Source organism: Sphaerodactylus townsendi, linkage group LG08, assembly GCF_021028975.2.
Source record: "Sphaerodactylus townsendi isolate TG3544 linkage group LG08, MPM_Stown_v2.3, whole genome shotgun sequence".
Classification (NCBI taxonomy): domain Eukaryota; kingdom Metazoa; phylum Chordata; class Lepidosauria; order Squamata; family Sphaerodactylidae; genus Sphaerodactylus; species Sphaerodactylus townsendi.
In genome coordinates, this window is record NC_059432.1 from 73,198,964 (window position 1) to 73,215,724 (window position 16,761).

General features: G+C 43.1%; 1 protein-coding gene across 2 annotated transcripts in view; it reads right to left on the reverse strand.

Moving 5' to 3' along the window:
* CROCC2 (ciliary rootlet coiled-coil, rootletin family member 2) overlaps nucleotides 1-16,761 on the reverse strand; it is a 95,988-nt gene that overhangs the window by 14,553 nt on the left and 64,674 nt on the right. For both annotated transcript variants that reach the window (XM_048507050.1, XM_048507049.1), the window contains 8 exons: nucleotides 16,002-16,145; nucleotides 12,331-12,569; nucleotides 12,051-12,210; nucleotides 10,471-10,638; nucleotides 8,973-9,324; nucleotides 7,572-7,756; nucleotides 4,022-4,142; nucleotides 770-933 (listed from right to left, as the gene is read on the reverse strand). In XM_048507050.1, coding sequence (XP_048363007.1) covers nucleotides 770-933; nucleotides 4,022-4,142; nucleotides 7,572-7,756; nucleotides 8,973-9,324; nucleotides 10,471-10,638; nucleotides 12,051-12,210; nucleotides 12,331-12,569; nucleotides 16,002-16,145 — 1,533 coding nt within the window. The remainder of the gene's footprint in view (nucleotides 1-769; nucleotides 934-4,021; nucleotides 4,143-7,571; nucleotides 7,757-8,972; nucleotides 9,325-10,470; nucleotides 10,639-12,050; nucleotides 12,211-12,330; nucleotides 12,570-16,001; nucleotides 16,146-16,761) is intronic.

The window sequence follows — 16,761 nt, forward strand, 5'->3', positions numbered from 1 at the left end:
GCCCCACAGTAGACTGAAGCTCGGGACTGGGCACCTGCTCTGCTGAGCTGTAGCACATACCCGCATGACCAGATCCAGACCCATGCTTAGCCTCACACTTCTGCTCAATAAAATGGCTATGACCAATTTATTACCCCAGCAATGGTGTGATGTGTGTCATTATAAAGGGCCTTGGACAAGAGGTGATCCACCCTTGGGCAGCAATACATTTTAAATGGTCCAAAACTTTGATGCCTAACTCATGCACCATCAGCCAAGTAAAGACCATACCTCTCACCCCACTGCCAACATCACAATGTCGATTACAGAAAATGTTTCCAAGGAAACTTACCATATCACAACCTCTTGATAGCATCAGGGAGAGAAACAGAAAAGATAATTATTCTGATGGAGACTGGGTTAAATGTCATCCAGTGCCATTATCACTTAACAATTCATGTTAGCTCATTGAAGTAAAATAGATGGATCATTGCTCAAGGCAACAACTGGCTTAATAATTTCCCATCCCCTTTAAAATATTGAGTAAAAGCGATCCTAAAAAAAAAGAACTAACCCTTTCACTGAAATTTCTCTAGTATTGAAAGATTCTCTTTCAGGAATTGGAATGCATATGCTGCACACATTAAAACAAGTTAGATTAATTTCACTGATTTCTCCTAAAAATGGAAAACTGATCCACTATCCTTAAAAATAAAGATATGCCACATTATTTCCAAGACAAAAGTTATTTAGATGGCTCTTCTCTCCTTGAAAAAAAGCTCACACTCACCTGCAGATCCCTATTTTTTGCCAGACAAATGTGCAAGTTGCGCTCTAAGTTGACCACCTGCTCTGCACATGCTTGCCGCTCCCTTTCTGCCACCCTAATGGACTCCTCTTGTAGCATCAGTGCTGCCTGTGCACTACTCAGACGTCCATCTGTTCCCCGTTTGCCTGGAGGTGAAATAAAAGTCTGTTTTTTTCTTTAAAAGGAAAAGTCATTGCAGATAGGATTTTGTGCAGAAGAAGGATTTATTCATACATTGTTCTTAATAATAGTATTGCTGTATCTTCTTCCAACCTGAATCCATGTTCCGGTAAAGACAGCTATGAATTGCCACGGGGTGGATAGGTGGAGCTGAGCTGGCTGCAACTGCCCAGGTAAGAGCGGAAGTAGAGCCCTGGCCATGTCACTGACAGTGGGAGGGCTGGCCTTTAAAGGACCAAGCCCTCCTTTGTGCCGGCCATGTGCTTCAGCCGGCTGATGATTTGCCCGCCCACCTCTCCCTATCTTTACCAGTTTTGTGAATGCATGTTCTCTTGTCATAGCCAGCGGCGGTTAGCGCATGGGTATTGATTTGGAAGGGTCAGGGGAAGGGTGCTAGGGAGCTATCTCTTCCCCACCCCTTTCGAGTGGCCGACGGTGGCAAGAGGCAACTGACCTGCTGAACAGGGCAAAAGGGGGAACACCTCTTGCCAGAGCGTCCGCCCAGCAGAGCCCCTCAGCGGAGCGGAGCTCCAGTGCGGAGCATCTGCCCGCGGGAGCTTCGCCATGATGCAGACACAATCAGATCACCCATGCTAGGCCTCACACTTCCATTTTGTTTAATAAAATGGCTGTGGCCAATTGATTTATCCCAGCAGAAGTGTTGTGTGGTTATTGGGAGAGGGTCCACCCAGGAGGTTCCCACCCTCAGACGCAATGACAGCTTTAGCTCACACATGAAGTCCCATTAATGTATTATCATATTAGGAAGGAAAGAGCTATGCCAGGCAGCACTTGAAATGGGGAAAACAGCTAGTCTATATTCTTCAAGCCTCTCTTTCAGACCTTCTCACATATAAAGGGAATATAAAGGGAATTAGATTTCTATTTTATGTGACTAACAGCCCAATCACAGCCCCTGAAGCGACCAGGGATGGGCCACCCTGTCACCTACAAAAGGGCTTTTTGACAGTATGGGGAAGTAAAAAATAAAAGAACCCTCCCTACTACCAAAACCCCCCTCCATTGAGCTCAATGGGCTTATGCCACCAAGTCCAAGCCTTAGGCATTGGTGTCCTGGGAGGCAAAACTGGGATAAAAGCCAACTAAGGTTGACTCCACCCCAGGTCATGCCTCCAGAATGCCCCTGCTAACACTGGCAGTGCTCTGTGCCACATCTGGCCATCATAGAGGGCTTTTTGGTGGCAGGGAGGGCAAATATGACAGCACAGGGCCCAGCTGCCTCCACAACTCTCTCCCCACCCCCAATTGGGCTGTAAGTTACATCCTTATACCCATTAGCTTCAATGGACTTAGAATGGTGTAACTCTGCTTAGGATGGTACTGTAAAATGGTTCTGATTAAGATTTCATCAAAAATTGATTGTTATTAGTTCAGAACTACCTACCTCTTTAAGATTTTCTCTAAAGGTTTTAAGAACATTTATTATAACTGACCTGGATGACCCAGGCTAGCCTGTTCTTGATTGATCTCAGAAGCTAAGCAAGGTTGGTCCTAGTTGGTATTTGGATGGGAGATGTCCAAGGAATACCAGTGTTGCTATGCAGAGGAAAGCAATGGCAAACACACACACACACACACACACACACTCTTTCTCTCTCTCTCTGTAACTTGCTTTACTGTAAATCTGTGAAACCAATTCCTACCAACCCACCTGGAAGAAAACTTGGTATCCTGCCTCTCTCAAAACAAATCTCTAACTTAACACATTGAATTAATGGTTGTATTTTTGTAGTTGTTTCCTTTTTTGTGTAACTCTTGTGTAACTCTTCAGTGGTGAACTGGAAGATGGTGGAGTGACCTTATACTAATATTTCATATGTACATATGCAATAAAATGGCTATGGGTGTAGGAGGAATCCCCAAAATTTGGGAACCAAAATCTTAGCTGTGCCACTGCAACAAGACTCAAAGGGGGAAGTCAAGCAAGCCTGACCCCCATATTTCATCTCCTTCTTAGAAGTGACTCTGATAGAGCTTGCTGTTAAGTTAAGACTCTGCCCCTTTCTCTGTGCTCTCTGTCTCAGGGGAGAGGTATGTCAAATCATCCTACTCTTTTATCTTAGATTATAAGAGACTGGACTTCTCCTAAATTTTGTCCAGTGCCTAAAAATACTCTCCCAGCATCAGATAAGCATATAACTGCAATGCGTGTTTTTTTTAAAAAAATCTTTCTACTACACTTTTCAATGAGAAGCCCCTGTGGCAGTTTCTATATTAAAAAATTAAAGAACCTATTAAACTTCCATGGTAGACCAGTGATTAAAATGTGGGTCTCTTCAATTCTAGTCCAACACTTTGGGTTTCTCATTTCTCATTTAAATGAATTTTACTCTCCAGGTCCCCAAACAGTTTAGTTTGGTGGGAATGACTATTGAGATGGAAGGGACATTCTAGGTCCCAGTATTTCTCTTTGTATGTTTACCTTGTCCTTGCCAGGTCTAAGTCGTAAGTTTACGCAGTATGGATGTTTTCCCCATCCCCTGTCATTTCACACACATTTTTAGTGATAGTATTCCAATGATATTATTCTCAAAGTAAGATGGGCCCACACCAACTCCTTAATTTCACAGGGGCAGAGCACTTATTATCTGAACTAGCTGGTAAGGAAATCCTAGCTTTTATTTTAATTAAGCCTTGAAGTGCTGCCATTTTGAGCCAAGAAGCAGAAGGAATTTTCTTCGAGCTATTAGTCCACCTAAAATGGCCTTTCCAAAGCCGTTCCTCTCCCTAAGGAGATCCATTAGTGGAAAAGCAGCTTGGGAGAGAGTGATTTTGAACAGTAAAACATGGAAGACTTCAGCATCCTTATTCTGATCCAGCAGCTCCTCTGCTCAAGTTGACAGCCTCTGATAGCTGCTTTTCACTTAAAACCGAGCTGGGACTTCATTACACACAACATAGAGATCACCACTATAAATCTTTCACTGATCAGCAAGCAAGAAGGCCACATTCACACAAGAAGGAAGGAAAGTGTCCCTTGATCCCCAAAGAGGTGGAGAAAAGGATGAATCAAGGGGAAAAAATAGAACGTGCCTTCTTCACAGTCTGCTAAGAATTTCTGAAGCTGCAAAACACGATTCTTTGTTTGGTCTTGGTCGGACTCCATTTCATTTATCTGACGGCTCATATTCATCACCTGAATCCTCAGGTCATCCTGGGGGAGGGGAGAGAGAGAGAGAGAGAGAGAGAGAGAGAGAGAGAGAGAGAGAGAGAGAGAGAGAGAACCATACTCTTAGTATTCATAGCTTGTGAACAAGCAAGATGGAGAAAGACAATCAGGAGTAAGGTACTATAGGTAATCACTTTTTAAAAATTATTTTGCAATTTCTAGCCTGTCACTCGGCTCAGGACAACTTATAACATTGTCAGATGTAAATCTAACAAGAATATAACCCATTATTTTAAAACTGAAATCAATAACTAAGTATAATATTACTTTAAAAACATGGCAGGTAATAAAAATCAATCTATGTGCCCAAATATCTGCCAAGTTTTTAAAAGAAAATGAGCAAGAGCTTTCCTGATGAATTTCTCTGGGGTAGGATCCATATAGGAATGCCACATCGAGGAGGCCCTGTCCCTTGTGCCAAGGAATCTAGACTCAGAAAATGAACAGCCTCTGAGCAAGGTCTTACTACAAATTTTAGTCTCCAGGGAGGTTATGTAAAATTCAACCAAAAGTTTTTTTTTCCTTATCTGACAAAGCCAATTTTGGTAGATTATACTGAAAACCCACTATTGAACTGTTTATTGTGGTAGAAATGGATACATTTTCAGAAATACTTACATAATATTACTGTGTTTATCTGGTTGTACATAGAAATACACCACTTTGTGGATTTCTGTGTACTTCATCTTAATTTAAACAATATTCCTACTCACTGGACAGCCTATTACTAGAATTTGCTGAATTGGTGGTTTACGCTGCTTCTGAACCCATTTCAAATGTCAGGAAACTGTCTTCAAACATGTGAATGAGGAAAAATGCGTTTGAAAATGAGCAGACAGCAGTATTTTTACTGTCCAACAAACTAGCCAACCAATCCACATATCATCTGGGACTAGTATGCAATGTTTTGCAACAGAAAATAACACCTAATGGCAAACTTGAACCTTTCGTTTTATCAATTTAAGGTTTTCCTTGAGTTGAGACACTTCCAATGCATTTTCTTCATTTCAGTGTTATTTTTTATTTATATCCTACTTTTCTCACTAGTGGGGACTGCAATACCCGTGCACATTTACTTAGGAGTAAGGTTTATTGCACTCAGTGAGATTTAGCATTGATGAAGTTACAAGAGTGTTAACCCAATGATGCTGTTGACTGTAGCTGTTTTGGTTACTGCAAGCCAACAATCAACAAGGCAGAGAGGAAGGAATGCCTTAGATTTTATACAGCCCAGAAGGAATTAACTGATTTCTTCATTTGTCAGAAAGGCTGTTGGATGATCTGGTGCTACAATTATTATGACAACCCATGTTTTTTAAATTATTCTGGTACAGTATAAATATTTATGCATTTTTATAAGAGGCATGCTTTTGAGCAATAAATAGCACATGACAGAGAAAGGCTGAACTGCCCTTGGATATTTCTAAACATGTGTCTTGGAAGTCAACTTGGGGTCAAGCTGAGCTAGGTTGGCTCATGTGGCCCAGCAGAGCAGTGCTGGGATAGCCAGATGGGCTGTAGTGCCAGGTACATGTACTAGATCCCTGAAAGAACCTCAGCATATTAGGGGTTTTGTGCTGAGTCTACTTGGTACCCTTCTTTTGGCTTATACTCAGAGAAGCATAGATGCATTCCTTGAGAACCTTATGCATTCGTAAAGTCTAAAGGTCTATGCTAAGAAATTCTGTACCTTTCATAAATCTGATATCTTTGCACATATTTACTTAATTTGCATGCTTTGGTCAGGCTGCAAAAATCTTTGCAGAAGTTTGGATTTTTCCCCTCCCCCTCATTTTTTTGTTTTGTTAGAAAGTCAGCATGAGCACTGGGGAAGAAAGCTTGGGACCTTTAAATCAAAATACTAGCGGCATGGAGAGCAGGGCACAAGAAGAGGTTGGGAACAATCCACAAAAATCAGAGTTCATAGTCACCATCCAGTTATTTTGTTGACCATTTCTACTGCAATCTTTCCAAACTAGAGCCCTATATCATTTTTATCATTTTCTTGCAAACAGGGAGAAATGTACCTATTTGACAGATAACTGTGGGGCTGTTTGCCCAAACTTTCATAATGTATGCAAACTGAGGTAGGACATGAATGCAAATCTTCTGGACTTCAATTCAATTTTCTGCCCATAATTACACCCACACCAATGTGCTTTTAAGTACATCTGTCTTTTTAAAGCCTGTATATTCAGTGTCACATATTTCACAACTTGCACCATGGTAATATATATGCTAATTCTTTTACATGTTGCATATAATTCTGCCAAGTTTCTGCTCTGTTATGTGGCATAAAATTAATCCCTTTTCCTGAAGGTAGAATTAACTGGAGCATTGCCTTTGGGATCCAACATGGCAGGGCCAACTTATTCCCTATAACCATTTAAAAGCCACTGAATAAAATCAAGAGAAGATAGATTTTGTACACATAGAACTCCCCAGACATCCAAGCACACATCCAGAAATTTTGATAGTTTGTGGTAACACCCTTAAAGCTAACATGGCACTGAAAAAGCAGCATGGCATGTTATCTTAAATGAAGTGCCTGGAAATACAAGCCTCAGATGTGCTTGAACGTGTGCAGAGAAGGACAGAACAGGCTGTGTTTTAAGTAAATGACTTTCTGAAGCCACCCTGTTTCTTTGCCATGCCAAGGCAAAGAAACAGCAAAGTGGGATGGGGAACACCCATGGTGAGGTCTATCACAAAAGTGACCCTGATTGAAAGAGTTAATGCTACCACATCCTAGGGTTGTGGCCTCAATCCAAACTGTGACTGACTGCAACTGCCTTTCAATAAAATGTTGGGAACTACAATCGGAGATATACTATTACATGTCTAATTGTGCCCTAAATCCTTTAAATATGAATAGGCCTCAGGATAGAATTATGCAGTACATTTAATTCTGTGATCTCTGCAACCAACTGTTCATTTCTTTTAACAATATAACTTCTGGAGCTGCAATCTGAATGGGGAAACTGCTGCATATTGATGTAGTTAGAGCACTGTGGCCCTTTCCCCACTTACCGTTTGCGGCGCGCTACTCTCAGTGCGAGTGATTTCTGCCGTGGGGTCGTGTTCCCCACTGCCCCGCGAGTCAGAAGGTGCCGTTTCTTCAGCACCAGAAATGACGCGCGCTGAGGGGACGTGAGAGCGGCAGAGTCGGGGCGGCTGCGTTGTCACTGCCCGGACTCGTGGGGAGCGCCACTGGACCCCGCGCTATTTGGGGAGAGTAGCACGCAGCAAACGGTAAGTGGGGAAAGGGCCTGTCTCTCCTCTTCACTATCAAGTATAGTTGTACCTCAATCAAGCTGTATCTATACTTTAATCAGACTCTGCACCTTTGATGTTTTAATTACTCTAGCGCCAACATGAATACACAATAGAAAGAGCCAAAAAAAGTTCTGTTACCCTTTCTTTCTGAGTGTCTCGCAGCTCTTGAAGAAAGCCCCTCAAAGTATCTCGGACCACTTCTGGGTCAATTTCACTTGTGCTATGCTCCCCTCTGAGAGGAGACGACTGCTTAAATGGGGAACGTGAGCGGCTCCTTTCAGGAGAGCCAGTGTGGGAGGCAGGTGTCTGTCGGCCACTGGTTCCTGTGAAAATACAACATCTCTATTTTTAAGCCCAAACGAAGGACCAAATGAATGCATAATAGCAGCAGAACAGCAATACTATGGACATTCTGTGACTATATATGAAATGGATTTAGTGCCAAGCATGACAATACATAATTCTGAGAATCTTTGCCTTAACTTTCTACAGTAGACCTTCACTTACAAAGATAGTCTTGAATATAGTCAAGTCATTTTATTTACAGTCAGTAGTACAAGATCAAGGTACATCCGTTTCAAGGTACTGTTACCATAGTATATATATAGACAAAAGAGTACTAGAAGCACTATTCAAAATGTTACATGTCTTGAATATATGTGGACAGTAGCTGGTGAAGTCTCAGGAGCCAAACTGGAAGAATGAACTGGAGTTTAGGGTTAGGAGGCAGGGACTTCACTAGTGCAACCACAAGGCATGTGCGACCACAACACAGATTCAGCCAGAATTTGGCCTTCTGTATGCACCCTACATGGGATGCTGAGGACAGCAGTGGACATATGAAGTTGCATTATGCAAAGTCAGACCAGAGATCCCTCTAGATTAGTACTGTCCATGTTATCTGGCAGCAGTTTTCCAGAGGTAGTGGCCTTCTGCAGTCTTGCTACTGGAAACTTGAATTGAAGAAACTAGGGAAAGACCTGGTGGCTGGAGAGCCAGCATGGTTAAGAGCACGTGGACTCTAATATGCAGCACCAGGTTTGATTCCCCACTCTTCCACTTGAGTAGCAGATTCTTATCTGGTGAACCAGATTTGTTTCCCCACTTCTACATTCCTACTGGGAGACTTTTTGATAGTCAAAGTTTGTTCAGAACTCTCTCAGCCCCACCTACATCACAAGATGTTCATTGTGGAGACAGGAAGGGAAAGGAGTTTGTAAGCCTCTTTGAGCCTGTTTACAGGAGAGAAAGGTGGGGTATAAATCCAAACTCTACTGAGCTATGGCCAACCCTAGCCAATTTTCTAAGGTACTTAAGTAGCGACAACCTACTTTAACTTCTGAAAATTTCTTATCTCCTTCCTCTGTCTTGGTCCCCAGAGTTCCCTTTGCACCCCATTACAGATATACACTGATGTCCTGTCTATGAGGCATGTTTCCCTTTCCAAATCCAAAGATGACTATTTTTCATTATCTTTTTCCTTTGCTGAAGTTTTGTGCTCAAGCACATGGGAAACAGCATAGTGAGGAGCATTCTGACCTTTGACTGGGGAGCTGGATCGTTGGGGTGATGGACTCCGACTGCCAAGGCCAAGTGTGCGGCGTAGAGTTGAGTGCAATGCCACCAGCTTCAGCTCAGCCTCCCTCTTTGCTGCCTCTGATTTGGCTAGCTCTATGTCTAAGCCATGGGTGCGTCCCTCACAGGTGCTGAGGCGCATCTGGAGGCTTTCGCCTGTCCGGTGAGACTCCTGCAGCTTCATTTCCAGGCTATGAAGATCCTCTTTCAGATTCTTCTCTCTGCTATGACTCTCTGCAAGGCTTCGTGTGAGATCCTGTTCTTGGCGTCGAGCCTCTGCCTCTGTGGCAGACAATCTTTTCTGCAAACTTAACATCTGTAAGAGAATAAGTTCTTCAGGTTATGGCCCAGGGGAACGGATATAGGGATTTTACGCAGCAGCAGTACATGTAAGTGCATAGACAACCCTACCTATACTTGTGTTGGATTTATATCCATTCACCTATTCCTGTTGCTCAGTTAGCCAAACATCTGTGAAGACCTGCCTACATGTTCATGGTCTAACAATGCAATCCAAAGTACAGACTCTTCTAAGTCTGCTAAAGTCAGTACGTTTAGAAGGGTGTTGCTCTGCTTAGCATATATGTATGGCGATCTAGAGGCACTTCCTCTGCTCAGTCTTAAATTTCTCAAATATTCATGCTCTGCTATCTGCACATACGTGACCCATACAGGCAGCCATTTAAGTGAGGATTCATACTCCTACTAGAGGTGCGCATTCAACTTTTTCAGTGGGAAAAAAACCTGACTCTTTTTAACAGCAGCTGAAAAAGCTGAATTTGAAAACTGACAAAAACAGCTTGTTCAGCTTTTAGGGATTTCCCATAGGCATTTTAAATATCTCCTTTGAAGCCTATAAGGAATCTTTTTGGGCATCTGGGGGCTAAGGTCGAGGCACCAAAATTGCAACACAGCTGCTAGTGATGCTTCTCATAAGAACAACTGAGTTTGGTAAAGATTGGGCCACAACCAGGCCCCAATTTTATTGGCCCCCATTTTCCTCTATTGAAAAGAAGGAAGGAATGGGGCAGTTCTTTGGGGGCTGATAAAATTGCATTCCCTATCCTAATATTTACTAAACTTGAAGGTTCTTCTAAGGAGAGTTATCAGCAGCTATGCAGTAAATTTGGTTACTCTACCAATTTTTGGAAAAAAATCCCCATACTGATATGGGAATTCAGCTTTTTTCAGAAACACCAAAAATATCAGGATCTAATATAACCAAATTTTAAAATACTGACTTATTTTGGGGAGGTGCACACCCCTAGCTCCTATATGTCCTGCATAAACAAAGGTGCCTGCTATGTTCTCAAATGGCACCCAACACATTGTTGCTATTTCATAAATGTTGGAAAATAAAAGAAACAGAATCTGCTTCTTCATGTACACAGATTCCTTCAATACTGTGTCTGTTGCCTTCTCAAATCTCCCAGATGACTCTGTTCTTCTTCCCCAACACTACCTCCTTGTTAGCAGATTCACGGCTAGTCTCTAGGTCATTTATCTTCTGCTTCAGTTCTGCAGCCTCTTTGCTGCTCTGCTGCGATTGCTGTTCTTCTTGCAGCAATCGGTGCTGCAGTTGAATGACTTCTTGGGCTTGCTTGCTGTTCTCACTTTCTTGGGTCCTTATCTGCAAAATGGGAGGAAAACAAGGCACTGGTCAGTATTCAGGAGTCATACATGGGGTCTTTTCTTCTGCAAAAAGAGTGCAATAGGTAGACCAAGTATTTGCTGAGTTTGTCCCATTAAAAAAAATGTTCCATGATTGACTGACCATCTCCTTATCCTTAGATAAGCCCCCCCCCCCCGAATTTGCAGTAAGATCTGGTCTCTACACATTCACTGAAAATATAAACAGACATGCTATTTTGGCGAACTATAATTTATTGAGGGTACCAGATCTGAGAAAGATTCAGATGGGCTGATTTTGCACACTGAAATTGCCCTCCTGTTGGCACAGGGAATGCCCCAATGCAGTCAGGACTTCTGCACAGCCCCTGGCCCTGCAGCATGTCTGTCATGTTTTTGCCGGCTTTGCTCCACGAATTTCCTGAATTGCAAAGGTTGAGACCCTTTTGAAAAGTCCCTTTGTTGCACCAGTGGTTTCTGTCAGAGTGCAGAACTCCTCAGCAGCAGAATCGGGCCCACTTTTCCTTTCTCGCCACTCTGGGCCACCCCATCAATCAGTGCCCCCCTTTGCCCCCCCTAGTACACAAGAGGAGTTTGCAGGGGTGTAAATGGCAAGAAGTTTAAGGGGTGGGGGGGAAGCTGGCCGGCGGTTCTCCTGCATGCCCGAGCAGTCTGCAAGGGGGAAGAATCACCAGTTTCCCTGCCAGCAAACTCCTCGCATATGCGAGAGAATCACAAGGTTTTAAAAATAAAAAAGTTTTAACAATAAAATAAAATACTGCTAGTGAGTTTGGGGGGGGGGGATGGGACAAGATTCGGCCAATTAGAAGGCAGGAAATGGAGCAAGATTCAGCTAATCAGAATGCAGGAAGCTGCCGGCACATGCTTTCCGTCATGCTTAAGGGAAAGCCTCAGGCTTGTGGGGAATCTCTTGGGGTTTCCCACAGCATCCCTGGCTGGAGTGAAGGAAGAGCTGGGGAGTTGTGGGGAGCTATGAGCAGGGTGAGAAGCCCCGCAGCAGGTACGCTCCCAGGTATACCACGGGGAATTTTGAAAGTGCAAAATCAGCCATGGAGAACTATAATAATTGAAGAATTGTTGTATATAGATAAGATATACAATCAAGGACAGGAAAGATGGTGCTTAGATGTTAAAATCAGGATTTATCATGGAGGATCAAGGATTCAGGGAGTTATCAAAGAGGTTTTCAGGGATCCATCAAAGAAGCAACAATGATATTTGGCACAGTGATGCTGCTTCTGTCACAGTTCACTCTGCTGAGGCACATAGAGACATCAGCTGCTGCTGACTTGTGGACTGCATGTCTAGTTATCTCAGATGTCCTCTGCTCAAATAGAATTTTGACTGCAACTATTACATCCTCACATTACCAAAAATGTGGGATGCACAGACCTGTCTGCGCAGCTCCTGTAGTTCCCTTCGAGCTTCCATGAGAGACTTGTCCACTTCCCGCAGATTTGCTCGGAGCTCTTCCAACTCTCTCTCAATTGCTGCTTTTGCTTCTTCCAGGATGGCAGCCTTCTGCTCCTTCTCATCCTTTGAAATCTGCAGACTAAAGTGGATGCATGTGCTGCTATTATTGTTGGCTTCTCTCAAAGTATAGTGCAGTGGACACATTTATGGCTGCAACCTGCTTGTCCTACCAGCTTGTCCTAACTCCCCACCTAATTACCTGAGCCTCTCATTCTCTGCTTTCTTGATGGCTGCTCTGAGTTCGGAGTTGGACTTTTGTAGTGCTTCCTTCTCCCTGCTCTCATCTGCCAGGGCCCTTTGGATTTCCAGAATCTTGTTCTGTTGATGGTCACGGATCTCTTCAGTCTCCTGCAATCTGCAGTGAAGTTCAGCCACTTCTTTACGAACTCCTGCATGGGTATCATCTGCCAACCGCAGTTGTGTCCTCAACTGTTCTGCCTTTAAAGATAAAAAAAAAATATACACTCTTCTGAGTCTGGAACTTTTAACATGCAGCACATGCCAAACCTACTTACTCACAGGCAAGCCAATTTGACTGAATTGAGATTCAAGATGGCAGATCCTAAAAACAGAATCCTTTTTAAAAAAATTGTGCTGCCTGGATAATGTGAATAATTTTTTTTTGTCAGCACAGTCCTCCAATTCACATGTTCGTCATTTTGCATGACTTGGGCAATTTATGTATCTTCCAACTATCCTCAAACTGTGGGTTTCTGACTGTATTTGCCAACTCTGGAAAATACATGTAATCTTTTCATTCAATAAAATGGTGAATATATGTATTGAGAGAATCAAGCTTCCCTAGTACACAAGATAAGAGTGCCAAAATTGTAAATAACTGAAGGGTACTGTGAACAATGGAAATCAAATTTTTCAGCTAATTTGCAGTTTAATGTAGAGTCAGAATGGAAGAATTCCCCTTAGCAACCACAGGATGAGAGAAATGACAGCCATTAAAAGAGTAGATGGTCAGATCCCCAAAAGCATGAAGTCTGAATAAAAGTGAAAGCCCCAGCGATGAACAATGACTTGCCCACGGACATAGTACATAACATGCCCTGGTCAATGCCAGCCAAGGCCAAAACGCCTGCATCCCAGCACAATGTACTATATCCCCGAGACTGCAGAGAGGACTCCTGAGGATAATACAGCTATTTCCTGTGCTAGTTCAGTGTCACTGCAGGGTCTTATTTGCAGAAGGAAATAAGGCTCAAGGGTTTTTTAATTTCACTTCTCTGAAAAAAATCCAAGTCCACTGTACTGTTTGCACTGTGCCCTGTCTGTTACAGAACTGGGTCAGGATATGGGTAGGCACATTCTATATGAACCCCAAATCACTGTTTCTTTTCTTCCTTTCCTGTTTTCTTTCCTACTAACTCTTTACTTAGAAAAGCTCTAACATTGTCCAGATCCTCCCTGTTGGTCTGGTTCATTCCACCCAGCTCAGTGTTATTGTTGTTCTGTTTTTGAGAAGGATTAGGGTGAGCCCCCTTCTCTCCCAGCCCCCACCCACATATGGGATCCACAAATGCACTCAGTACTTTCTGCTGAGCTCAGCAGGAATTCACTAAGAAAGGTCAATGACCAAAGAGAGGGACGATCCATCATAAAATAAACTGTTTTTATTCCCCAGGATAAGGGGGGAAGTTAGGAAGGGGGGGTGGGATTCAAAAGAAAACACTGCGCACAAACACCCCCTCCCCACTCTCTCACACATACTCTCACCCTCCTTCCTGTCCCTCTCCCCCAGCACGGGCAGCTTCCCTCATTTACAGGAACACTGCAACAAAGCTCTTAATGTGATTATTATAATTATTTCTTGACTAAAACTTTTTATAAACAGCCTCTTTTGAAATCACGCCTGGGCTGCCAAGACTCCAGCTGAGTCCTGGACACATGGAAGAGGGTATTTCAGGGTGGGAGAGAAAGAAGATACTACAGCGTGTGTGCGTGAGAAGGAGAGAAAAAAATATATGACTCTCCACTGAATTATTTGAAGCATACAGATGTGACAGCACACATAGGAGTGCCTGCAAATGCATGCAATGGTTTCTGCAGAACATGCATCCTGCATTCACGGACATTCAAGTTTGTGTGTATGGGGATGTGTGTAAGTTCTGCTCTACAGCTTGCATGCCCAAGAGGGAGAATGCATTTATTTGTGTGTGTGTGTGTGCGTGTGTGTGTGTGCGTGTGAGGAACAGAAGAGAGCAAAGAGTGAGCGATGTGTCTTGTTTGAACGTGAATGTGTTGTGAACATGAATGCAGTTACATGAAAGTCTGTGAGCATGCTTGCACGTTTGGGAAGGCAGGGCTGCTCTATGAGTCTTACTTCCTCAAGTTAAAAGGCTGTGAAAATGTTATGGTTCCCATGGCGATAAGTAGGTCAATGCTGGCGCCGGTGAGGATTTTGCTCTGTGTTTCTTTGCCCTCAGCTTGTTATATTAGTCCCACAACTGTCCTCTCCCATTCCCCCCTCTCTCTCCTGCTGTTGTCTCCACACTTCCTTCCCATGCTGAGTTAGTCTTTCTCTGCTCGTACCATGCCAATCCTCTAATATATGTACCCCTCTTCACCCCATCTCCATTCCTTTTGCCCTTCCTACTCTCTGGAACAGCCCCCTTCGGCTTGCTTGTGTGGTCCCTCCTGGGCCTGGACTTTGAAATCTGTTGAAAGGAGACCATTTTTTTTGCCAAAATAAACAGCCTGTCATGTTAAATTACTCTCTCTTCCTCTTTTATGTCCTTTAATTTTCTATTCCCCCCCTCACTCCACCCCATTCTTTTTAGGCTGGGGTCATTCCCTTGTTCTGCTGTTTCGGTGTTTGTAGAGACCCAGACTCCTGGAAGCTTCGGGCAGTGGGTGAGGGTTACCACCTGGGTATGTATTTCAGAGCTGCAGTTTTCTTCCCCACCCCAACTGTTACCATGTAGAGATGGATCCTTAAAAGATGGGACATGACAGGACAGATAGTCATCCCTCATTCTAGTTTAGCTAGTAGCATGACCCTTTGGAAACACAAGACACTGATTGGTTGGGGGAAGGCAGTCTGAAGCAAACCCACGCAGAGATACATTGGCTAGCAAAGCTTTGTACTAGCCCACTTTTATCTGTGTAACTCTGGGCTACATACACACAATAATTTTTCAGAGTCAGAAGCAGTATGATGCGCTCTATGTTGTACACACATACTCATTTCCTTTGTTCTTCCACTGTCTCTGGTCAGAGTTTTTTTTCTGAAACACTACCAACCCCCCTCCCCCCAACTACTAAACTAAATGTCTAGAAGGGAGAGTGTATATATATCATTGGCAAATCTGGTTCCATCTTACAATCTGAGTCCGAAACCTATCATCTACCTCTAACATACAATCTGATGAGGGTCTACAGCTCAGAGATAGTGCATATATGCTTTGCATAAAGAAGATCCTAAGTTCAATCCTCTGGCATCTCCAGTAAATAGGATCAGACAATAGATGATGGGAAAGGCCTCTCCCTGAAATCCTGGAGAGGATCTTGATAGACCAATAGATCTTGACAGACCAATGGTGTGACTCAGTGTAAGGCAGTTTCACTTGTCCATGTGTCCAACTGCTAACGTATTTTACCTGATCTCATTCTGCCCACCATCCTTTAGTATTCTTGAAATTCCTAAGAATAAAAGGCCTCATATTTCTTACTTATTCTCTATGCTATTGAAAATTGCCTGCCTTGGAAAAGGGTGTGTGCTTCCAACTACAAAGCATCTTATGAACAGGTTTCATTAAAGGTATGGGTTGGATCAAATATCACCCTGTTGACAATGGGATATTTAGGCCACAGAAAACCAGTCCATGACAAGAACAGCAGAGCCAGTGGGGTCATACATACCTCCCTCCCTATGAGCTCCTTTTCTCTTGCCAGTTCCTTTATGTGATCATTCAAGCGTTTGAGCTCTTTCTGGTGGGCAGCCACTGCATCTTCAAAACGTAGCTGGAAGGTCCGCAGATCATCAGTGATGCTGGCAACCGTGTTCTGCATAAAAGTAAGATGCCAGAAGATGTTTCTTTTGTGTTTCACAAAGATCTGAAATGTGGGGACTCATCTAGCTGTAGCTTCTTTGACACTTGGAACACGCACGCACGCACGCACGCACGCACGCACGCACGTAAACTTTTACATCCAGAGCTCAATTCTAGAGCAGCATGATTTGAAATCAGCCAGGAACAAGACAAATACCCTTTTAGGATAACAATAAAGCAGCTACATCACATGTTACAAAGTACTTGTGAGGGTTAGTGGATGAGAAGAGGACTTCTTATCGGATGTCTGTAAGAGTTTTCTGCCTTCCAAAAGAAAATCGGCCCTTTCCCGCTCACAGCTGAGCCACATGGGAGGGCATTGCTTCAGCCTTCTCACCCTGCACCATTTTCACATTCTCAAACTGTACCAGGAAACTGCTATTAGCTTCATTGTGAAAATTACATGAAGTCATGTGTAAGTAATTGATTTTGCAACAGAGCCAATGACAACTCCATGGGAGAGAAAATGTATGAAATTCTTTCCACACACTATGGTAAGAAAAAGTCTAGAATACATTTTTCAAGCACAAAATTTCTATCATCTATTTATTAATTTATGAGATTTTTAT